General features: G+C 38.4%; 1 protein-coding gene across 1 annotated transcript in view; it reads right to left on the reverse strand.

The window, feature by feature from the left end:
• mark4b (MAP/microtubule affinity-regulating kinase 4b) overlaps positions 1-25893 on the reverse strand; it is a 59150-nt gene that overhangs the window by 27649 nt on the left and 5608 nt on the right. Inside the window, exons 2-3 of the mRNA XM_053321398.1 lie at positions 10026-10223; positions 8188-8241 (exon numbers count right to left, since the gene is read on the reverse strand). Of these exons, the coding sequence (XP_053177373.1) occupies positions 8188-8241; positions 10026-10223 (252 nt within the window). The remainder of the gene's footprint in view (positions 1-8187; positions 8242-10025; positions 10224-25893) is intronic.

Below are 25893 nucleotides of genomic sequence, written 5' to 3' on the forward strand. Positions count from 1 at the left end.
TGTGTGTGTGTGTGTGTGTGTGTATGTGTGTGTGTGTGTGTGTGTGAATGCTGAATGAGGTACAGTCCAGCTCTCAGTCCATTACTGATGGACAGATGAAACATTTTACACCACTTCAGTCAGTACATGACAACAACTGCTTACTGCATTTGTTTCATCTACAGCAGGGGGGTCAAACTCATTTTAGTTTAAAGGTCACACACAGCCCAATTTGATGGGTGGGTTGAACCAATAAAACTATTGCATAATAATCTATATTAATATATATCATAACTCATCTATAATAAACCATATGGGTCAATGATGTTTTTTTGTATGAATAACTTGCACACATTCTTTTTTTGTGGACCCAGCATAAAATGTCTGCTTTTAATCAATTTTGAGAGAATATATTAAACCTGATGCTGCTTAAGAATTTGAATTGCTCATCTTGCCAACTCTTATTTGTCACTGACCCATATATTTACAAAACAGATTAACAGCATGTTACGTCTCGAGAGAAATGAGTGAAATTTCAACAATCTGAGTCTTCACAAGTGCATCAATATTAGGTGTCAAATCCTGAGCAGCTGCCACTTTCAGTCATTCAGGCGCTATCATAACATATAATAGACAATAGATAAATAGTCTCAAACATGCATAACATTTTTTTGCAGCCAGGGTTGTCAATATGGGGTAACTCTGGTAAGAAATACTGATAAAATGTGTCCAAGCCCACTGAGTCATCAGTTATCTCAAGTTGGATGTTCTTGACTGTGAATGGCCAGTGAAACTAAGCGACAATAACATTAGAGGTGCATGTTATTGAAAAGTTGGAATTACTTTTCTGTAATGTAAAGCTGTCAAGTAGTGGGCTGGATTGGACACCTTGGTGGGCCAGTTCTGGCTTGCAGGCTGTATGTTTGACAACCCTGATTTATCCTTATAATTACAGCACCTCCTTGTGAACACGTCGTTCAATAGAGCCAGTCACATCTGGACAAAGAGATTATTAGTGTTCCTTATGTGTTATTTTAGTCAAAGTCAGCTAAAATATCTACAGGTTTGGTAATTTGGCATGAAATCTTTACAATTTCATGCCAAATTACCAGAAGTTTTAATGATAGCACAGCAGTAGTCTTCTTTTCAGTAAAGAGAAAGTCAAACCTTCACAGTGTCATTATATCAGCAAGTGAAATGAAAAATGTATTAATTATGCTACATAAATAAAGCACAATAAGACTTGATAATGTACTACACGCCCAGTTAAGCAGTCGTGCTACAAATGGGTGAAATTCAAACCTTTTAATCAAATATTAAACTAAAATACAGCATTACACTTTGTATAAATTAAAATGACAACAATTAAAAGCCAGATTAAATAAATGTTTTCAGCTATTGTGTAAAAAATGTTCAGAGAGCCCATATCTCTTATGTCCCCTATTCAATTATTTATTTTAGGACACTTGATTTAAAGTTTTGCTGCTATATGGAATGCTGCTTAACTAAGTTTCAATGTATTGTTTTATCAGTGCAATGACAATAAAGTATCTATTCTATTCTTATAGCTTCAGGTAGACATTTGAATGAATATCTGATGTAAAATCCTCGGTAATTTCTGTTTCTGGGCTCCTTTAGCACACGTCCATGCCTCTCTGGCAGGAGTTAAAAAGGCAAACAGCAACCAAACCAAACTGTCAGTGTCCTGCCGAATGTTTCGGGACACTAATGAGCAACATCACTCATGGATTTGCCTCCAGTCTTTTGCCTGTCGCCGGGGAACATTTGAATAGGCTTCTGACCCTGCGCTTTCCCTCTTTGTTGCCTGTTGCTGGGAGCACTTGCACCTTCTAACATTTTCCTTAAAAACCCCCTCCCAAAAAAACAGCTATATGACCACCTCCTCCTCCTCCTCCTCCTCCTCCTCCTAATACCTCCATTCTACCTTAATGTACAGCAGTAATTGGAGATCCCGGGCCTGTCAGTGAGAAGAGAGGAGCTGAATCATTAATGAAGAGTAGCTGGGTAGTATAATTCAAGGCTGTTCCAAATCCAGATCGCAAGAAGGCTGAGTCAGCTTGCTTAAATAATGATAATTAAATATAGTTTCATAGGACGATAGAGTGAAATATCAAGATTGCTGCTTGCTCTCACGCCGTCCGCCCCTCTTGATGCCTTTTATTGTCTAATTATTCCCTTCACACACTTGCACAATAACAACAATGCACAGAGCAGAAACAATATGATTATGCACAGGCAACCACATAGGGGACAATATGCTGCATACAATAGCAATGCAGATAATTGCATTACACGTGCAGACAAAGCCAGGGCAGAGACCATGTAGGGCTGTGAGTTTATCCACTTGTTATCACACACACACACACACACACACACACACTGTCTGTTCTCTTCAGTTCTGCTCTGTATCTTGTCTTTCTCGGGGTCCCTGCTCCTGTGCCAAGGCCCCATAAACCCCACCACCTCCCATACACACCCCCCCAATCCCACCTCAGCCATCTCTTTTGTTTGCCTTGTCTGGAATTCAGCTCTGGGTTTAGGGGGCCTGTGCGAGGGACAAAACACACTTTTACAGCATTAGATGGTAGCGCTAACACTGTCTTACACACACACACACACACACACACACACACACACACACACACACACACACACACACACACACACACACACACACACACACACACACACACACACACACACACACACACACACACACACACACACACACAGTATGGCCGCCTACCAAATTTTCCTGTTCTCAAAGTAACACCAGGCTTTTGATGGGGGCCCTGAATAGTCTGGCAGATTATCCAACAATGCACAAACACAGGGGGAAGAGTGCACAAAAAAACACCCCACGTGATCCTGTCTGTTGCATTTACAGCCATGAGGCTGTGAGATATTAAACAGGAAAACAACATTATATATATGTATATATACACACTGCCGATTTTGCAGATTTTCCCACTTACAAAGCATGTAGAGGTCTGTATTTTTATCATAGGTACTCTTCAACTGTGAGAGACGGAATCTAAAACAAAAGTCCAGAAAATCACATTTTTTTTATTTTTGAATTGCTCATCTTGCCAACCCATATTTGTTACCGACCCATATATATATACGCAACGCAAAATGTCATACTGCCAAAAACCTTCAAAGACTTGACTGAAATTCAGTGATCACCCTCAACAGTTACTTTTAGTTTCAGTTGTCAACATCTATAGTGGCCCTGAGAGCTCAACACACTGCAATTTAGAGAACACATGCACAAAAAAGATGATTATAAAAGGAGCAGCTTTGCAATTTGAAACTTTTCTCAGCATTAGAAAAGTTACCGTTATATGTGAACCATATGTAGTCTTGCACATGCTTAGTTTTTCATGTTGTTTCAAAGGCAGACATCAAACAACAGCTTATATTAGCTACATATTATTCTTTTTTTAGAGCAGGTTGATATTTGAATGAAGCAAGCAGTTTTCACACTAGCACTCTTTAAACCACTTCATACTCCCTAAACCTCTGAAACAGTTTCAGGAGACACTCTGTAAGTAGACCTACAGACAGTGAAGAGTACAGCTGTGATTACAGTGAGGCTCGCTACTACTGCAACACTAAGCCTGGGGAGAAAAGGAGAGGAAAGTGGGACACAGAGCTACAGTATAAAGAGAAGGATATAAAGAGTTGCTCAAGTGAAAACAGAAGGGGAGCAGTGGGGAGTGGAGAAAAATTTAAAAATGGAGCATAAAGCTACAAAACAGAGAGGAAGTTGAGTTTAAACTAAGGTGTAACAGTATGAGTAATAAAGCTTCTGTGTGTCTCTGTTTCAATATTACATCTTTTAAATATTATTGTTGTGAAAATGAAACTGTGAATTATGTGCATTTACATCAGGCACATAGAAACAAATACATCATCTCTCAATCTACCATGAAAGAAAAAAAGTTTAGAACATTTTCCTAGAGGGCTTTTCAAAATGTTCATCCTCATATCTGAACTGTTATTTAATCAGCCAATGCATCTTTATTCATTGTATAATAACTCAGACAGATCAATAATGAAAATATTAATTAGCTACAGCTTTAAATGGTGTACAGTAAAATACTCACTAATTTAATTACTGACACTGTGATTTTATTTATTGTTTGTTGTTGTGGTTGTTTTTGAGGACTCCAGGAAGACAAGCAACCACTTTGTGGCAGCTAATGAAGATCCTAATAAAGAATAAAGAATACAAAAAGGCAGAAAGGTGATGAAAAATGATGAAAATGATGATTTATAGACTAAATAAAGAATTGATGAATTTGAAGGATAATAAAAATAAACCTTAGTTTCAGCCCTAGTTTGTAAATTATAGAGAAAGATGTCAGGAAAAAGAGAACGTTAGGGAGAGACAGAGGGTTTTTGTGAATGATAAAAAGCGGGACAGAGAGTATGTGTCACCTGGCAGCATGTGTGGCGTCCTACACTAACGACAAAAATGCTGACTGGACAGGGTGCAAACTGGCAGCCCCAGCCCTGCGCTATGCAGCACTGTACCACTACCACGCTGCTGAAGGACACACACACACGCACAGACACACAGACACACACAGCACGATAGCAGCCTTGTTAAAAACCAAGGTCTTAGCTTAAAGATTTGAAGAGCTGAATCGTTGTGTAGTTAAATAAAATAAAATTTAATAAAAAGGCAGGTCCGTGTTCCCACAGCAAGAACCCCCACCCCCACCCCCACCCCTCTCCCACCACCACACACACACAGCACAAACACACTGACAACTATCTGTCACCTCAGTTTGACCTCTGATAAAAAAGAGTCAATAGTTTATCATCAGGTGGTGATAACCCTCCAACAGGAAGTTAACTGTGCTATAAACTGTGTTTTTGTAGACTTCCACTCTTTTGTATATACAGTATAAATAAGCACAGGGACATTATGATGCTACTTTATAAAAGATTACTCAATAAAGTCTTTTTTTTCTTTTAACAGCCTGCTTAAGTGTGATTTCTGAGTCAGTCCTCAGTCAATGGCTGTCTCAACCTGTATTCGACCTTTTGGCAATGAACACTTCGGTCAGTATTCAACTATTCATTTCCTGATAAAAATCAGCAGTGGGTTGAAATGTATTAGTTATAAGTTTAGATTTCACAGCCACTGTTCAATACAGTCTGAATGTTTTCCAATCCGAATGAAAATGATCAGATATATTTCTCCTTTGTTTCAACTGATCTACACATGACTATAGGAATATGAAACAGGGTGTGGTGGAAAAACAACTCCTTTTTGTGGCTAAATTTAAAGTTTAGAAAATGAAATGTGAAGGTCACGCTATTATCTGATGTCATGTCCAGTTGAAACAGGATAACAGGATACCAGGATGGGCCATAAATCTGACTTAGAAGAAGTTCAAAAACAAAAGAGACATGGTTTATATAAAGAGACACAATACGCTGACTGACTAAACACTTAAACTGAAACCAGGAACTAAAGGAAATAAGATTTTACACATTATTATATCAGGAACTGCTATCAAAGTGTGTTATTTGTTGTTTATTTTGTGTGGAAGTTAACAGTGAGAGCAGCAGAGTGATAATACTGCTGTTCTGGGCTGTATGTAGGCCAGGTGGACCAACTATCGCACAGAGCCAGACGCCATCAATAACCCAACGCTGTGATATCAATAGAGTAGAGGCTGTACTGGTTAGCTAACCAGCGGAGTATTCATCAATAGTCTAGCTCAGTGTGTGTGTGTGTGTGTGTGTGTGTCTAGTTGCTGATAAACTCCGAAACAAAGAGCAACTTGTATGAACTGTGAGAGCGAAGCCTAAACACACAAAATACACTGAACTATCTCTTAATGATGAGAACCACAAAGATCTGACATCATTTTGTACCAAAAATCCCACCTGAGCTACAAAAGTGAAACATGTGTGAAGCATTTTAAGCAAAAACCACACACTCATTCAAGAGGCAACATCAGCATTGTATCCATTTAAGGGATGAAATGTTATATATTATTTGTAATTTTGAACAGCTGCCCATAATAGATTTTTAATGATGATCATTCATATTCACTCACTATATACAAATATCAGTCTTTTAGTTAATGAGAGTGACTCAATCTGGCTTTACTCTTTAAAAAAACACACTTTTTATAAAACATGTGAGTTGTGGAGATGTTAATCTAAACATCCAATCAAGCCTTCATGTTTCATGCTATTCTCTGGCTCAGCCAAAAGCTGCTGTGACACTAAAATTATGACATTATGATGTAAGTAAATGATGTAAGACGAGAGCAATTTTTGTGTGAAGAAAAAGGTGTCAAAATGTTTTCACACTTTTTGAAGCATTTGTTACAGACACTACAGCCAACAATATTTCAATGCAGTTAAGATTTTTTTCTGAGGTGAATATTCCACCAACATAGCTGAATTGAAAGCAGCAGGCAAGCCTGAGGCGATGTTTCTCGCTCAATTTTGTTTCATTAGATCGCTGGTAATGAACACACACACACACACACACACACACACACACACACACACACACACACACACACACACACACACACACACACACACACACACACTTGGAGTCTGTCCATCTTTTGCGCAGATTAGAATACTGTATGAGTTATATATGTAGTGCTTTCCACTAAGGCACAGACTAGCCAGCCATAATAAATAAGTAGCCAGCAGGGGCGGAGGGGTTAGGGTTAGGTTACGCCATAGCCATGATCATATACACTGATCTTAAATGTAATAATAATAACACCATATTAGAAATGCTGCGGATTGATAGCGCTGCAGCGCGGAGAGCTGCTGCTGGGACGTTGCTGACACGCTGCTGAGACGCTCCCGGTGGAAACACTCTCATTGATTATAGTGGTACCTATGAGCTCCGGTGACTGCAGCGCAGCTGTCCGCTGACGGACCCGGTGGAAATTGGGCTTGACTCTGCTAAGTGCGCGCACACAAACCGCATGTCGGAGCCGCGGATGAGTTTCTCTCACTTGTGAGCAATGAAGTTGACGTTGATCAGAGTAATTTGTGGTTATTATCAGTACAAGCAGAGCGAATCACAACTTTAATGAGTGCGGTTCAGTTTGACATTATTGTCAGGCTGTTAGAAAAACATTTAATTTTATTAAAATCGAAAAATAATATTTATAGCCTATGGAAAGCCCTGTATAGACATATATAATGTGCTTTTTTAAATACCAAACCAACCATTTTTCTCTTCAAGATGGAGCTAAAATATATGACTTTTTTTTGCAGCTGGCCGCCCACCTAAAGCCCGGTTCTGCCTGAGGTTTCAACCTGTTTTCTATGTTTTCTCTGTAAGGTGTCCTTGAGGGCTTTGAAAGGCACATAACATGTATTACTGTTATTATCATAATTATTATATCAGGATGGCTATCATTATTATGATATGAGATTTTGGTCATATCGACAGGCCCTAGTGGACAAATGGAAGTCATATTATATTCAATGCTTCAATCAAAAACATAAAATGAAAAACTTTACTTCCTGGAGATGTTGTTTGTTTCTTGGGCTGAAACTATGATGCTTTTTATTAAAACAGAAGCTCTACAGTCTAAGCTACAAAAAAAAAGGGATTTTTCCACACCCACTTCTAAACAAACACTTGTTGTCTCAACACTAAACAAACCCTCCCTGACCTCATGCAGAGGTTTTTTTTTAACCTCTTAAACTGCCAATAAATTCTTTCTCATCACGAAGTTTCACATAACAATTACATGGTCAAAGTTCAGGCGACTGCTGCATGCAAAGGTCATCAGAGTTTTACAACCTGAGGCAAAAACACCATGTGAAGACGCTACTCTGCTCAGGACAGCAGACTTTCAAGATTTTGTGGTCATATTCATACATATTAAACAGTTACACAGGTTAAGTATATAAAGTAGAGGTGATGAAATATAATAAAGAAGAAAGATAAGTAAGATAATTGTAATGTTCCTTTTGTAATACGATTTCACCACAATGGAAAAAAACAAACAAAAAAAAAAAAAACAATCCAAATAATGGAAAACATCTGTATATTTTAAGGTCTGGAGGTGGTTTCACACACTGGCTTTGTATTCATCTTCTGCATTCACCTGAAACACACACACACACACACACACACACACACACACACACACACACACACAGTATCATGTCTCTTACCTTCTGTAGGCTGGTTGGGTTGAGTTGTGTTTTATCGATGATCTTTATTGCAACCTGAGAGGAAACAATGGAAAAAGACATAAACTATTAAACATAGAAAATATATTAATTTTGCACTAAAGGAAGTGGTTAAATTCATTTATTATCAAAATACTACCTGGTAATGTCTTTAATAGATTAATCAACTAATCATTTCAGCTCAAGTTGGGTTTATTATGAACTTCATTTTACAAATGTGCACAAAGCTTTCGTTGGCTGCTGAAAGACTATATTTAACTTTGCATTCAGAGTTGGACAAGAAAAAACACTCCACACACTTTAATCAAGAGTTTCCCATATATTCATTTATTTGTGGCGCCTGCTCCAATAAAACTTGCCACAAATAGATTTTTCTATTTTTGGAGCTGTGTACCCCGCTCTCACTCTCTCTCTGATTTACTCCCAAACAGATGTAGACACGCCTCCCCACTAAACTGAGCTTTTACTCTGCAGTTACATCATATCATCTTCAACTGCATGGTCATATTTCCTCCACGTAAAAAAATTAAAAAACTACATCGCTTTAATGGATCGATTTAATGGTGCATTCAGGTGCACCTCAGAAACTCTGAAATCTACATTGCTTTGCATGGTAAAACATGTGAGACTTCACGGTGCATTCAAGTGACCGCAAAGGTTGCGTAAAATTAGGACGTTTCTAGTTTTTCTTTTACTGTTGTACTACAAATAGAGTCTGATTCTGTGGGAAATATTGAACTCCACACTGTAGTTTAGACAAAAAATAAATATACCGTACATCTAAAGAGCACAGAAGCTAAAATCCACAACAAAAACCAACTAGGCTTCATAAGAGGATTAAAAACATGTGGTGACCAGGTCAAAGACTGCATCAAACTACCACTGTAAACCAACGATATATGACTGTCTTCTGCTTTATGTAAGTGCAATACGACAACAGCTCACATGTGACAGAGCCAGTGGCAGAAACAAGAAGTTCCTACTAAGCAGAAGAAGTTATGAACGCAACGCTCAGTGTTAATGTAGGTCAGAGTTTTTATGAGAAGAAAGACTACAGTGTATGAAAGTACACTCACGCCCACGCAAAAGAGAGAAAAAAAATGAGGAAGATAAACAGTGACTGCGTCTCTTTAAAAGTTTCAGGGCCTCGCTTTGCTGTGAAGCAACACTGACTTGGCCAACTTTAAAAAGCTAACAGGAAATGCTCTGAATTCGGTGGAACAGCCTTTTAAAAAACCCCATCTGTGGGCTGAGTCACAGGATCCTGATGTGTTCTCACTCCCAAAATCTAGTATTCACCTGTATATTATGCCCCAAAAAACTATAAAACAAACTAACTTAAGATATCAGGGAAGCCAGCTCGCTATATATCTTTAAAAGAAAGCTAAAAACGTTCCTCTTAACTTTAGCTTTAACTAGCTTTTCCACCAGTCTTCAGTTCTTTTAATAGTATGTAATTTACTTGATTTTATATATTGTTTTATTATATTTTTAGCTACTTTTTTAGTATTTATACTATTTTCAAATTATTATTTTTATATTCCATTAATATTCCATTAATGTTTTTATTTCTTTCCTCTTTGTTTTTTGTTCTTTATTAACATTACTCTAAGCTTCTTTTATGCTTCTTTTTAATGTGAAGCACTGTATGTAATTTCTTATGTTGTAAAGCACTTTGAGCTGCATGTATTGTATGATAGGTGCTATACTAATAAAGTCATTATTATTATCATTATTATTATTATACCTATAACCTGTATTGATAAAAGTTTAATAAAATTAAATAAAAATGGTTCTTCCGTCTGATTATTAAGACTCACCTCTCTGCCGGTCAATATGTGTCGCGCCAGCTTGACCTTGGCGAAGTTGCCCTTGCCAATGGTTTTGAGCAGTCGGTAGTTTCCGATGTGCGGATGCTCGTCTGAACACAAGGCGATGGAGTTTCGACATCGAGCGCCGAGCGAGCGGCTTGACCAGCCGGTACCCTTATCTGAGCGGCTGGCTGACAGGGAGGTATGCTGAGGAGACAGAGAGAGACAGAGTATAAGCAAACACTGTGCCTGTCACTTTTAATAAAGACATTTTCCAATACGACGTCTGTTTTCATTGGACTTTCTAAATGTATTATTACCTATAATTACCTTATCTTTTCCCTCACGCTCAGCTGTAACATGTTCATAGGAAGCTGGAATATCTACCTGATAATCTCTTAAAGCTTGAGGAAATTGTAGAACTATCAGTGTCTTGTGTGCGTAGACAAAACAGATGATACCAGTTTTATCCTTAAAATAAACAAATGGTGTCCTTCCTCGACATGATATAATTTTATTATTGATGTGGACAGAGATTTGGAAAGCTCATCTTGTTATTGCTGCATTCAGAGCTCATAAATCAAAAAATTCTGCTCCATTGAATTGCAGCATCACTTTTAGGAGTCCTACATTTGGGTGTGGCCTTGATGAGAAATATGCAAAACGAACCACTACAGGTTTATAAGAAAATATTTCAATGATTAAAATTACTACTAAAAAAAGTGCTTCTGGATCCTGGCATGGACTACAGGCGATAAGCTCCTATCTATAACAATCTGCAGTGAGTCTGGAGCACTGGCAGGTTGGCGGCACCTCTTCTCCCAATGGGTACAACCAAGGCAAGGGCTCAAGAATACATGGGTCAGTGTCAAATAAGGGTTGGCAAGTTGATCAATTTAAAAATATAATGGTTCCTGATTTACATGATTCCACCAGATTAAATTTATTATTTAGAACAATTGTATTCCATTACCTTAATTTAATATAAAAAGTTATAATGTTAGATCATGCAAAACTAGTTGACATTGACAGTTGACAGCAGTTGCGTTTTTAAGAAAGTTTAATTATTTTGTAAAAATGTTATGGATACACCACTTACACATTTTAGCCATAATCCTCTAATATATTCTCTAAAAAAAATGTGTGTGAGCTATTTATACATTTATTTTCCTTTTTAAATTTGACTAAACCACATGGTTTAGTCAAATTTTAGTCAAACATGGACACAAAAAAACATCATTGACCTTACTGATAAGTGAGTAAAAAGAGACACACACCCCACATTGGGTCTTAAAACATTAAAACTCAACGTGACCTGTAGTTATGTGATCGCAGCCCGGTACCAGACACCCCAAAAAGGTGAACAGCAAGAGTAACCAGACCACGTATGAATGTCATTTGACCTCACATAGTCTGCATTCCTCACATTCATGCGTGGCTGTGAGGTCACTGGTGAGTAAGACACGTGTTAGCACGGCCAGACGAGGCGAGGTGGCATCGGCACATTGACTTCACTGCCCTGAAACGCCCCAACACTGATACACAACGACAATCTCTGATTTCACACCAAGGAGAAACAGGGAGTCGAGCGTGTCTGTGAATCACTGCTTACTACTGAGAGAGGTGATAATGACAAATTAACAGTCTAAAATAAGAACATGGCAAACAGGAGGAGAAGAAATTTAAATATTATATCATAATCACAGTTTGATATAATTCAAGGCTGAATATTCACTTCTTATCTCCTTTAAACAGCCTCAATATCAAAAGGATGAAGCTTTCAGACACCACCGTAGAAGTAGATAAATGGAGAAAGACTGAGAAAATTACAAAATCAAATAAAAATCTGTTATGTAATTAAGGTAGAACAAGCAACACAAATATCCTGCAGTCAAGTCATAATATGTTGAGTGATGAAATTAAGTTAAAGCGAAAGAAAGAAAGAAATAAAAGCTGCTTCTGAGACACCATAATGTAAATGACTGTGAAACTCATGACGAGCCCTCAGCACAAACAACTCTCTATTACCACAGTGTGAGAACTGCAGGCAGGCAGGCAGGCAGGCAGGCACACACACACACACAGGAAGAGATCAGAGGTCTGATAAAACCACATCACCTTGAAATTCACCCAATGTGCTAAACAGAGGCCAGACCACAAACATCTGATTATTTCCCAGCACACACACAGAAGGAAAGTGCATAAACTCAGGCCTTTAATAGCATTTATACTAATATAACAGATACTATAACTACCATTTATGTTATTTATATTAAAAATTAAGATCCATAGACCCCCCTCATCATCCACCTGTTCCCTGTATCATCTCCTCCCTCCTATTCGCTCATTCAATCGCCACAGAAGACTTCTGATTGGCTGTCTGCATCTTTCGAGCCCCTCTCCAGATCCTCTCCCAGCATCATTAGGGACAGAACCCCAACCACCCCTCCTTTCCTTTTCCATCTCTTTCTTCTGCCAAAATGCATCTTTAAGCTATTTAAATTAATTGGTAAGACCATTTATTCTAAAAAGCAGTGCACAGAGAGAGAGAAGGACAGAGGAGAGGAGAGGGATGCCCATCAGAGTTGCAGTTCAGTGCCACTAAAAAGATTTAAAGCCTCCACTGGGGCATCAAAGTGCATTTATTTGGAAAGAAAATGTGCAAAACACATGTCAACAAAAAGCTGAGCCCAAACTAACGGCGGGCTGAGCCACCGCGGGTTATAAATATTTATGTTGGACTCATTTTGTCATTAGCTCATTGTTTAGAGGAATGTTTAGAGACATTTTGACATTTTAACCTCCAGTGTGTGAAACAAAAACACCAAGAAGAATATTTAATCATCTCAATATGAAGATGACGACACATTTCAGCCATCGATAGGTACAAAAAGACAAAGTGACGACTGGAGCAGCTTTTTATGGATTTTAGGGCAAGTTTTTTCAATTATTGATTAAAACTCAATGTCATTAGAGAGTTTTGTGCGTTAAGGCATCACTAAAGCCACCCAGAAGATTATATCCCTTTGCCAATTTGCTCCTCCACCTTCGCTTTCATCTACTCCTCACCCTTCCCCCATTAATTCACCCCTTCTTCTTCTCCTCCTCCTCGTCGTCTCTCCCCTGGCTCATCCCATCCCCCAGACAAATCAATTTGCCTCCATTCTTGTCTATTCTCCTCTCCTCTCCGTGCTGTGCCGGACCCGCCCTCTCTTTTGTCTCCTGCTGCTATCTTCATTTTCAGCGACCTCGCATCAATTTGAGCTTCACCCCCCCCTCACCCCTTTTCCGTCCCACATTTTCCTTTCAAGGAGTCCATCGATTCACCCCACTCCTTCTGATTACCACGCAGTTTCATTCAAGAGAAGGCCTCTGTGTGTGCGTGCGTGCGTGTGTGTGTGTGTGTGTATGTGTGTGATATACATGCAGGGTGACGTTTGGTATAGAGGATGGGTGGAAGGGGGCTGGTGGATGGTTGAGGGTCTGTGTATGTGTGTGTGTGTGTGTGTGTGTGTGTGTGTGTGTGTGTGTGTGTGATAAACATGCAGGGTGACGTTTGGTATAGAGGATGGGTGGAAGGGGGCTGGTGGATGGTTGAGGGTGTGTGTATGTGTGTATGTGTGTGTGTGTGTGTGGGGGGGGGCGTTACGGTTACTATGTGATTTGCACATTCAGCAAACGAGCTGCACCTTGTGTCCCTGCACAGTGAAAGAAATCCAGTTTTTTGAGATGATGCCCCACAGCATCCCTGACTCCCTCAGTCTCCTGGTTGTGAAGTCTCTGATCTGAACCGGTATGCTACAAGTGAAGCTCATTTTATTTTTTGATCAAGTTTTTATTCATTTGATCATATATGTTATGTATTTGCCTGCCTATTTCTGTGGATATCATCATGGATGATTTGAGGAAATCAGCAAAGTTATCAGTGTTAGAGCCCGACCAATATTGGCTTATCACAGACATATCATAAAATATCTCTACAGGTTGCTATTTAAATTGCATTCCCTCTCATTCTAATGAAAATCTCTACATATATTTCATGTTTTAACAGCAAATACTGAAATATTTAATTTTCCTGGTTTATGTAATGATGATGATTCCAAAACAGAACTATATTAACTGCACCATCTGCACCGTCTGTGCGAAGATGAAAAATGGATTTTGAGTTCATTTTGAAGCAAAACTATCCTGTGAAATATCAGGTTTGTCAGGTTTTTTGTTTTTTTTTACCCTTACTGTCAGCATGATTATGATAACGATAACAAGGAGCTCACTCCAGAGAAGAAGTTCAGGTTTACTTGAAGTGGTTCTATGAAAAGACATGAACTTAATTTTGGACAAATATGTCAACAATACTGACGCATAGTCATCTCCTGTCATTTACTTAATAGAGTCAATAACACTTGTGCAGTTAACAGCTTGTTAGAGGACAGATTGATGACATCACAACAAAAATGCCAAAACATGTGACAGTCAGATGTTTTTAGGGCGTGACACAGAAAACAATCACTCTGTGAACAGCATCGCTACATCACATCTGTAAACACAATTCATTTACACATTCACATAGTGTTAAAACTTCAAAAAAACGTTTTAACGAGAGCTTTAACAACAGCTGAGAAGACCCTGCAACCCATTAAAGCAGCTGTCAGTGTGTCTGCTTCTCTTCTTAAAAGAGTTTAAATCAAACTTCCTCCTAATTAGTTACTCTATCCAGAAATAGCTGGACCTGTGGATCTGTGACATTTTGTATTAATAAACTTATTTAACCTAACTTATTACTTACTATATTTATAGAGCACTTTACAAAATCCAAGTTACAAAGTACTTAATGAGGCAGCGAAATACACAAGTTTTAAAAGAGAACAAATAAAATCAAGTTGATGAGTAAAAACCAATTCAGTGGCTCCAGGATATGAAATGTGAGAGATTGCTGCTTTTAAAATCAATATTTTGTGGTTTTGGACTGTTGGTTTCACAAATTGAAGCATTTCATGGTGTCACATTGTGCTCTAAGATACTATATGATTTCCATTTTATGGTTGTGATTTGACCAAATCGATCACAGAATTAATCTACATATCGATAGTGAAAGTTGATGCCGTTAAAAATGAACTTCCCCCTTAGGTATATCACATGAAAATCATAAGGGAGAGCTCTCTTAACTTTTTTCACATCCTCTTCCTCCTCCTCCTAAAATAATAAGTGTTGGCTCAAATATGTGACGGCATACGTCGCAGTGGCACGCATGTTTGCATGTCTGGCATTCCTTAAGCTAATCTACAGCACAGCACAGTACAGCACAGCACAGCACAGCGGCTATCTTCCATCTGTGCTGTGTCTGCTGTGTGGGCGCACAGCTGAATAATAAAAAAGAAAGAAAGGAAAAACGCATGAATGGAAACACTTGTGATACAGTTCTGCTGCTGAATATGTGCCTAATTTGACTGAACACGAGTCCTCTCATCCTTTGTAATTCATAAACACACAATAATAACAACTGTCAACTTTGTTCTCTTCATACATGCTCCCTCCTTTTCAAGCTACAGGCATATTTCAAATCATTATATTTGTAGTATTATTATGATATAATTATAATATTATTTTTCCTTTTTCTTCTACTGCGCTCACTCTGTATGCATCTGTATAATAAAAAATGTAAAAGGTGGTTTCAATTTTTCTTCCTCTCTGTCTGTTATCAGTGTTTTAGATGAAGCTGGAGGAGCGGGGAGGTGCAGATAACATCTACGTCAAGACACGTAGTATGATGAACGCAAACGTGTTTCAAAAACAATGGACCACGCCCTGAGGGAGGTGTCCTGCTGCGACTACTGCACTGTCTAGACTGAGTGTGTGTGTGTGTGTGTGTGTGTGTGTGACGGTATGGGAAGCGTTGTGTAATGATGACAGGATGTGTGACGTTGGTCCCCAGCAGAGAAATGGCGTAACCTTGAGCCATCCTCAACCCCTCGACATGCACACACACACACACACACACACACACACACACGCACACTCTGACCCGGCGCTGTCAGTCCAGTTTCCTCTTCCTCTCTCTCTAGCTGTATGTGGTGTGTCGCTGGCCCTGACACACACACACACACCCCTTCTCTATCACACGCCACAGCAGACAAACTGTCTCCATAACACAACAGAACGCAGCAAAGAGATAACATAAAAAAAAGTTGTTTGAGTGGCTCAGTCGACTAAATTAGATTTTGTGCTCCTGACTCATCGAACAACCTTCAACACACTTTAAAAGTGATTCCCTGATAACACTGACCCCTTTTTGATATATAATTTTTTTTATGTAACTTTTTAAATTAGGAATTGATCTTTTGATTTGATTTGTTTGTTTTGTGTTTGTTGATATTTGCATATTGTATATTTATTTGTAATCATCTGTCAATGTTCTTAATCTTCTGTGCTGCTTTGGCAATGTAGATTTCTGATCTGTCATGCCAATAAAGCTTTTTTAAATATGAATTTGACAAAAGTTTAAGTTCTTAAAGCAAAATACTGCAGATCCATATCAAAGGCTTCATATATCTGAACTCTGAAGAACAGCAGAGCTCCTGCTCTAAAACACTGATATCACCTGAAATAATAAGTATCATTACATATTGTGGCTTAATATTGACAACTTTGCTCTAAACTTACTTTACATAACAGCCAATAATTACATCTAAACAAGCAGGTCAGTTTGAGCATTACATTAGACTGATAGATGCTTCTCACACAACATTCAAGCTTTAAGCTTGATTACATATTGTCCTCTATTATTAACTATTAACCCTTACATATTGATCAGGGTCAAATTTGACCCATTTTTACATATGAGAAGTGTAAAAACACCATATACACATCTCCTTTATCTGGACTTCTCCTAATGTGACACAGAATACACAAATATCAAAATAAATGCATTGTCTTTGACCTGTATCTATTAAGAAATGACAAAAATCAGCATTCAAACATGTTCTTTTCTCCATTAGATTAATCAAACATTTATTAATAATGACTGATGTTGTAGAGCCTAATGGGTCAGAATATGAAAAGTGTGTAAGGGTTAAAAAATATAATTATGATTGTAACAAAAATCTCATATGTTGAATAGAGACAATATCTGACACATTTTCCTTCAATCCTGAAATCTTATCTCCAAACATGTCAACAGCTCAGCACATCTCAGTCATCATCACGAGTGTGCGCGCCAAGAGCAGCAGAAGGTTGCGTGAACTTAACTTGCGTCATTTCCTGTTTCTGAAGACAGATGTCACAGCGATGACAGTAGATTTTAACACTCTCAGCAAGTGTTTCCTGGCAGGCCCCACAAGGAAAGAGGGAGCTGCCAGAAAAACATGTCAGAGACCCTGACGGACAAGCTGTCTGATACTCGGGAGTCAAGCCCTGATCAGCTGCTGCTGAGGCCTTGCTTGACTTTTAAACTATCATGTGAACTTTGTCACACGATAGTTTATAGTACGTTATAGTTCATTCTTAGTGTGGACGGCCCTTTACATACCTATGATCATATCCAGAACCAACATCTCTCTGTATTTTACTGGTCAATAGGACCCACCAGTGTATAAGACGCACCCCACTTTTAAATTAAAAAATATTGTGTGAAAGGAGCGTCTTATACACCGTTTTTAACAGTATGTGTGAATAGAGTACGTAATTTCCAGATAATTCACAGTGAACTTGATGATGACATTTCTATCATGCAGCTGGCACTGGAGAAACACAGCGGGTCTGCTAAACTGCAATGTTTTGATTTGGTCTGTGTCCGAAATCACTCCCTGTTTACTACATAGTGCTCTACATTGACCCTCCACCATTTGTTCGGGTCTGAAAATGTGATTGGCATAAATCCGCCCCTGCTGCTGTAGAGGTATAAATACATTCAGCGCACACTACTACTACTACAGTCTAATGTTAGCCTGTTAGCTGAGTTAGCCGCCGAGCTAGCCGCCGAGTTAGCAGCAGAGAGCTCTCAGATGTAGCATCCATGTTTCGGGTAGAGATGGTGACTTTGATTGACAGGTGACACTTGGTAGGGGGCGGGGTTTCAGCGAACTCGGCAGGCACGCCCACAGTGTTTGGCAGCAGAGAAAGTTGCTGATTTTTACACAACTTTGAAGCCTAATTTCATATATTTGGCCATTTTTTTAATCATTCAAATTTGGCAGGGTGGTTAACAACACACTTTTCTGTGGTATGTCACACTCAGAACACATATTTATTCTTACTTTACACAGACTTTAATTATTATCCACCATCATTCCCACAAAAAACGAATGCAAGTCACAAAAAATGGATCAGAAAGCATCATCACACAGAAACCTGATGATTGCAGCTGCTGGATTTAATCTCTGAATCTCAAGTCTCATGATTGACCACATAAAACCTTTCTCTGAAACCACAACTATTCCAGTCTTCACCACTTATCATTGTGTGTTTCACTTTCATCACAGGAAAATCATCTGTGGCAGACAATAGCACATTTTTTTTCTTGTCTATTTCGGTAACACTAGATGACAGACTGAGGAGAGAGGCAGGAAAATGTAGGAGAGAAGAAGTAGAGCTTGTTCATCAGATGAAGGTCACGGTGGATCGAAATGTCCATGAGTAACAGTGAGCAGAAAGAGCTGCTTTTAAAAGAAGGAGCACTTACCGAAAACTATGCATCAACATTTCAATATCAGTTAATTAAACCAAACATTACCAATATTTCTTTGTCATTATTTGCAGATAACTAAAGCACAACACAACAGCTGCTAAGAGACTCTTTGGCTCCATCAAATTTCTACCAATAACCATTAGACAGACTGTATGAGTCAGACCAATTTGGCTGCATGGCTCCCCTCTCTGACATAAACTGTACGTATTGTATATTTCCCCTGGGGGCAAGGCTGAATTGCTTCTGCTCGATGTGTTAAATAGAGTTGCAGTAAGCAAAGGTACATTTATTTTAGGATTTAAGTAGAGGATTAAGCCTTAGAGATGCACCAACTCGTTACAACACTGAAACAAAACAAAATGCTTCAGTAATAATATCCAAAACTACTTCATCTGTGTAAAGAATGAAAGAGAAATAAAATGAACAAAGAGATCAAATAACATTAATCTCTCTCAAATTGTACAAGAAAAGTTCATAAATCTTTATAGAAATGTAAGGATGGCAGAGGAGATGATACTGCCTCTGTATTGCAATTTGCAGTCCAAAAATTAAAAATATATATTATAATATAGACTACATTTAAAGGCTGAGGATGTGTTTCAGAGGTGTTCGGGTATAGAATATCACCATAATCATTAATGGGAGATAAGATGTTGGACAATTCGCTTTTAAAAAGGGTATCTTGCATTTGCATTTGAGTTTCTTGGGCCCACAGGTCAGTCAATATCTAGAAAAACCTTTACCCTAACCCAGATTTACAGGGCTCGATTTATCATTAAATTAACTTGAATCTGCAAACTTAAAGGCCATTGATTAAACTGTGAGGCTTGCTCTATCTGCTACAATTCAACATCCGATTTAAAAAGACTCCCTTTAAAAGCATCAACATGTTGAGACATATATCTAAATGACAGATATAGACAGAGGAAGACAAACACTCGACATTGTTGTTTTAAAGCCTCCCCCTTCCTGCCTGAGAGACATTATCAGCTCCGATATGCAAAGTGAAACTGGACCCTTCTGTCTGTACAGTGCAGGACTGTAAACAAACACACACACACACACACACAGTGACATGCTTTCTGTTCGGCCTCTGGAGATCTGCCACATTACTCAGTGTATCATTCGCCGCAACGCTGTGGGATCGTCAGAGCCGGCTGAGTGTGGGTCAGATTTATTTTGTGTGGATCAACAGCGGCGGATTAAAAGAGCTGAGTCACTCCTTGGCTAGACCGTATCCAACAGATTGATTCTTCCTCCAGTCTGTAATGATCTGTTATCTGCTCTGTGTGCGTGCTCCAAGATGCATTTTATAGTCTCGAGAAATGCGAAAAGACGTTATTTTTTACTTAATTAAATCTGACAGGGTAAGAAAGAGACAGGATGTAGAAAAGCCAGTAGCACAATTTAACAACAAGGCAATTCGAAGTGCTTTATGTAAAACATAAAATGCATCAAGACAGGATATAAAAGCAACACATATCAACATTATTCATTATATTCTATAATCTTTTCATAAAGTAGCGATCGTAAATGTCTTTTAATCAAACGGAAGGATTAATCAAACATGTATTGTTGACTGATGGGGAATTTAAGAATGTAAATTGGTGTAGAGACTAGTTATGAGTCAGAATATGAACAGTATATGAGGGTTAAAAGTGTTAAATTTGAAATAAAATCAGTTAAAATAGAATAAGAGATGAAAACACGAGAATAAAAAGGCCACACACAGCCCAATTTGAGTAATGAAAACCATTCATTCCATGACAAGTCAGTAAACTCAGCATTATCTGATGCAGGCTGGAAAATGTACATTTCTATTTACAGTTTAAAACATTTTGCCCGTGTGTTTCAGCTTCTGTCAAACTAACGGAGCTGCGGTGGCTTCTGGGCTAAGCTTTCAAAATAAAACCTTTGTTATTGTGCTCTTCTTATTATTATTATTAACAAACAAAGATGGGGCTGTAAATTACAGGAGATTCCCAGGAGAAAAGACAAAACGGGAATGTTGGCAGCTGTGATATTACAACTAGTGTGGAATTCTACAATATTCACTCATCATGACAGTAAAATAGTCCATCCTAAATCAATCTACTGCAGTGGATTAGTAGTTCCTCTCTCAACCAGTGGAAGATGTTGTTAACACCTGATTATGCATGAAAAAAACCCCCCATCATAACGTGAATACCGTGATATACATTTTTGGTCATACCACCCAGCACTACCTCACTATGATAAACCATAAATGACCCTATAAAACCTGAGCTTGAGATGTCTTAAGAAGTAATGACAATATAATCTCAGTCTTTTACAGATTATTTTGCACTATTAGACTATATATAGATTATAATATATAGATTATTCCTGCTGATTGACAATATTTAGCACAATGTTCAATATGTAAATGGTTTAAATGTGACCAAAATATGTTATGAATAGTTTTTTTCTGAGTAACTGTATTCTAATCAGGGTGGTGGAAAAACCTCTGAAGCAGCTATTTACAGGCTACTCACAGTTTAACGTGCACCTCTCAGCCAGTCCCAAACATGCACATTAATGTTTGAAGACCAAGTCTGTCAATTTGGGGTTATATCCTGGTAAGAGATACTGATAAAGATGAGCACATTTGTCCTTCATCTCAAGTTGGATGAGGCATGTATGACACCCCTGACATACTGTATGAGATCATTATACATTATATTATTATTATATATAAGGTCACTCCATCAGGCTTCTTTTAAAAGCTGTGCAATTCATTTGAAGAGTAAAAATATTACTTTTAGCAGTAAGAGTGGTGGCTAAACTACAAAAATCAAATGTATGCAGCATATTTTCCTACACGCATCATTTCCAAACATGACTGCATCATTGGCTTAAACTGCTGGTAGCCTCTGACATATTTACTGATGTTCATTTTTGCACTCTTACTGGATTTTCAGTCTCATTTGTTGCTCACTTTAGACAATAAATTATCTGAAATCCTTGTTTTGATGTATTCATACACTCAACCACATTTGTATGAGTGTTACCTATGAGTCAAATCCTGTCTGAACACTTTATTGAGTAATATATGTTCTGCATCAGTCTCCCAGCTCACTGTTGTTTCTGCCAAGCCTGCTGCTCCAACAGTCTGACCCATAAAATGACAGTCTGCACTTCTCAAAAAAAAAAAAAAAAAAAAAAAAAAATATATATATATATATATATATATATATATATATATATATATATATATATATATATATATATATATATATATATATAATAACTCTTCCTCTTACTCATAACAGAAGCAATTTATCTGTCTGCACCCTCCTCCCCCACTCCCCCAAGCTTATTTTTTGTGAAAACAAACAGGCATAGTGATGTAATCTGCTTTGTAATATCAGATAAATTAAAAGTAACGCGTGATCTGGCTTCATCAACGAGAATTACTGCAGATACTGCACTAGTACAGACTAATTGGTTGAAACGAGGACATTCAAAGTTAGATATTTTTAGTTTGACTCTATCTTTTATCTGGCTTGAAACTAAATCATCAAGACCAGAGAATATTCTGCTGTTCAAGATGAATTTGTTCATGTATTAGTTTAAGATTACAGTCTGTCTGCTGCAGGAAATGATTAAAAACTGACTGTAAATGAAGTCGTGACACAGCAGTATACAACCACCCACAATGTGCTTACCTCTAGCTGCCATTACCCATACAAAAAAAACATGTCCCAAAACCCTCAAACTGGAAATGCTAGCACTGTGATAATGACAGTTCACAGGCGGCTCTGTGATCTTTGCAAAACCACAATTAAAGGGCCGCGCTTGTTGCAAAGCTGCCGTCTGCATCAGCTAATGGACAGAAGCAGCGACAGAAGCAGCGACAGCGACGTTTCCTCTGGTTAACAACAAAATAAGAAAAAGAAAACCAACAGATCATGATACTTTCCTTATCACGTGTAAGTTGCAGTAAACAACATGAAGTGCAAGTACACTGCAAGCAAGGCAGCTTTTCACGTAATGACTATGCAAAAAAAGGTTGAAAAGTTATAAAAAGGCACAATTTGGATTGATTGCTCTGTTATTTATGTGACTGACAAAGCTGTTAAAATGAAAATATCTATCCTATATTAATGTTAAATCTGTGTGTGACACATGCACATATATGGAATATAGAGCTTCATGCAGCTGCAGAGCTCACAGGACTCAACACTACAGATGTGAACACACTTCAGAGAACAGGAAGAGCTCAGGCCTGAGGACAACGAGGCCAGTAAGCCAACACCTGAAAGCCCAGTGTTGGGCCATCAATGTCAGAGATTAGCTGTATTATAGTGGATTTTAATTTACCCACTTCACTACATTTACAGCTCTCTACACTACAGAAAGTCATATTTTAACACTTCTAACAGCAGTAATAGCTTTTATTTGGAATAAATTAATGAATTAATACTCCCAATAAGCTTTAGGTCCATAGATACTGTGGAGTCATTTAAAAAACACCTCAAAAGACCATCTGTTCAAGACAGGCATCTAGATAGTTTGTAGTTTTTCATGTTTTAATTTGACACCTGGTGACTTTGTTTTTATATGATTGCATTTGTTGTTTTTTGTATTTTGAATGTGACGCACTTTCTGACTGTAGTTTGCAAAAGGAGCTTTATAAATAAACCTTGCTGGCTTGCTTGCCACATAAAAGAAATTATGAGCACCACTAAAACCCAAATTTCATCCACATACACTCAAAAGGAAGAAGGACGCCACAGTGGCCAAATGGAAAATTAAAGTGGAAATATAAAGAAAATATACTTGAGAATACTTAATAATAATAATATTTAATACTAACATAATTTCTCTTAAAAACCTGACACTGATGTTCTCTTGAGCAACACGTTTATAAAGTAACGTCCGCTAAGCACTTAAGCTCTTCTAGAGTCACACACTTATTTCTTTCTTAACACAGTTTTGCTGCTGCTGCCGTACCGCCGTCAAGTGTCAACAGAGCATCTGGAAGCGCCTTTGCTCGTGGGCATTGTGGTAGTTGCCGTTAAAAACTAAACAGATGGTAACTCAATCACCTCTCCAGCGGTTTGAGCTGGAAATTTCCCCTTTTTTAAACTGGCCCTACTTCTGACCTTTGGGCTACTGCTGCATCCGTAACTCAACACACATTTCGGGTTTTGGTTTAGCTGGCTAGCGTACAAAAATAAACCAAAAAAACAGCACAAGTGAGCGAGGTATTGTGACCCCAATATATGTCGTCTAATATCAACCGACTCATTTTATATATACTAATCATACATGGTTCAGTTGGCCTCAGTAGACCAAAAAAGAGCCTGGAGTTGTTTATGGCTGTTTCTGGGGTGTTTCTAGGTGAAACCAACGCCATCGGTGGAGGAGGGGGGGCCAGCTTTTGGGTAACAAGTCGTGACAGCGAGCTCATGAATCTTTGGCTTGTCCCTGGGAACACAAAAGCTCCGGCTCTGCGCTGTTGTGGCACACACACACACACACGCAGAGAAAGAAAGAGAGAGAGACATGTCTTTTTTTTTCTTTTGATGAGAACACACAGCTATACATGTGAGCACAAGCATTCACCCACACCTACTATACGACTTCCTTTACTCTCCTCTTACACACACACACACACACACACACACACACACACACACACACACACACAGAAAACCACATGACTAGCCTCAGGGAAAACAGTCCATTCCCACAGTGCTGCAATAAATACATAGATACCTGTTTATTACACTTGTGAGGACATTTACTATTATCAGTATAGCTCTGGATTTCATCACCACATTGTTGACCCTTATCTAGATTGAAATCTACAATAACAATAATATAACCCTAAAAACCAAACACTAATGCAACACTTTAACTTTTTAAGATGTGACTACATGACTTGACAAAAACTCCTCAGAGCAGACACACAAATAAAACCCACATATACTTCACAGTCCTTTGACCAGTAGATACGCACGTGGTGACAATGACGAGAAGAAAACCCCAAAAAAACAAAACACAGGGCCTTTAACAGATGCAGGTTTAGCAGGTTAGGTAATCATCTGCTACTCGGAAATAAGAACACAAAGAAAAAAGGAGGAGGGAAGACAAACACTATTACGATTGCTGTGACAGATCAGAGCTGAAGCTGATTTAAGACGTTAGTTTTGCAAGGTAACGCCAGATAAACCAGAGTAATGTAATTATACAGAGGAAAATGTGTCAGAGGTCATGAGGTGTTGAAGGAAAGGGTCCTTAGAGAGTAAAAATATTCATAAGAGACTTTCTAAGTAAAAGTGGGCCATCTAAAATGTACTCAAGGTATATTTTTGTGTGTACTGAATGCATATATATACTGTATGTGCTACATGCACAACACATTGAAGGACAAATATACACCCAGGAACACAAATGCATCAAATATTAGGACATTTGTGAGTCATCATGCTATGTTAAGTAACTACAGATAAACTTTCCATCCATATTTTTCCATCCCATGTTACAATAATGAATAATCTAATGAGTAATCTTGTTACTCAGCAGTTTTAACCGCTTATTTGCTGCCTATAAAGCCAAAAAACAGGCATTAAAAAAATCAGGATCAGAAGTCTGTGCCTGGATGAAGTCACAAAGGTTCAATTTAAGTCATTATCTTGTGGTAAATAAGTCACAAATGAGTCTCTTCAAAATGTGTACAAAACTAGAGCTTCTTTTGGCCTGACAACTGTTTACAGGAAGGAGAAGGATGCAGGACTGAAAGGGATGTCTGTTTCTAAGACTCTGGATCCAGGACTTGATAGCAGACGAGAGGTGTAGCTGGGTAACATGAGAAAGAGGAGAAAGATCGAACAGATGTGAGGCGGCGGCGACAACGGAGGGGGAACAGAGAGTCGAACATGCAAATTGTGGATCCTGGAGTGAAAGCGCCGCCTGTCACGTCATGAGCACCGCCACCACTGCTGCTGCTCAGACTAAATTTTAACTCTGTGATAGTGATAATGATCTCAGAGGGATGACAAGGCCACGGAAGGATGAATATCACGGGGTTGTGTAACGGTGTGTGTGTGTGTGTCTTTATGATTGTGTGTGTACGCTCTGCAGGAGGTTACGAAACACAGTGGAAAAGCGATACAGTCAATTTTTGTATTACATGCACACAAGCAGCGACATGTTTAAACACGAACA

The sequence above is a fragment of the Scomber japonicus genome, chromosome 6 (assembly GCF_027409825.1).
Source record: "Scomber japonicus isolate fScoJap1 chromosome 6, fScoJap1.pri, whole genome shotgun sequence".
Classification (NCBI taxonomy): Eukaryota; Metazoa; Chordata; class Actinopteri; order Scombriformes; family Scombridae; genus Scomber; species Scomber japonicus.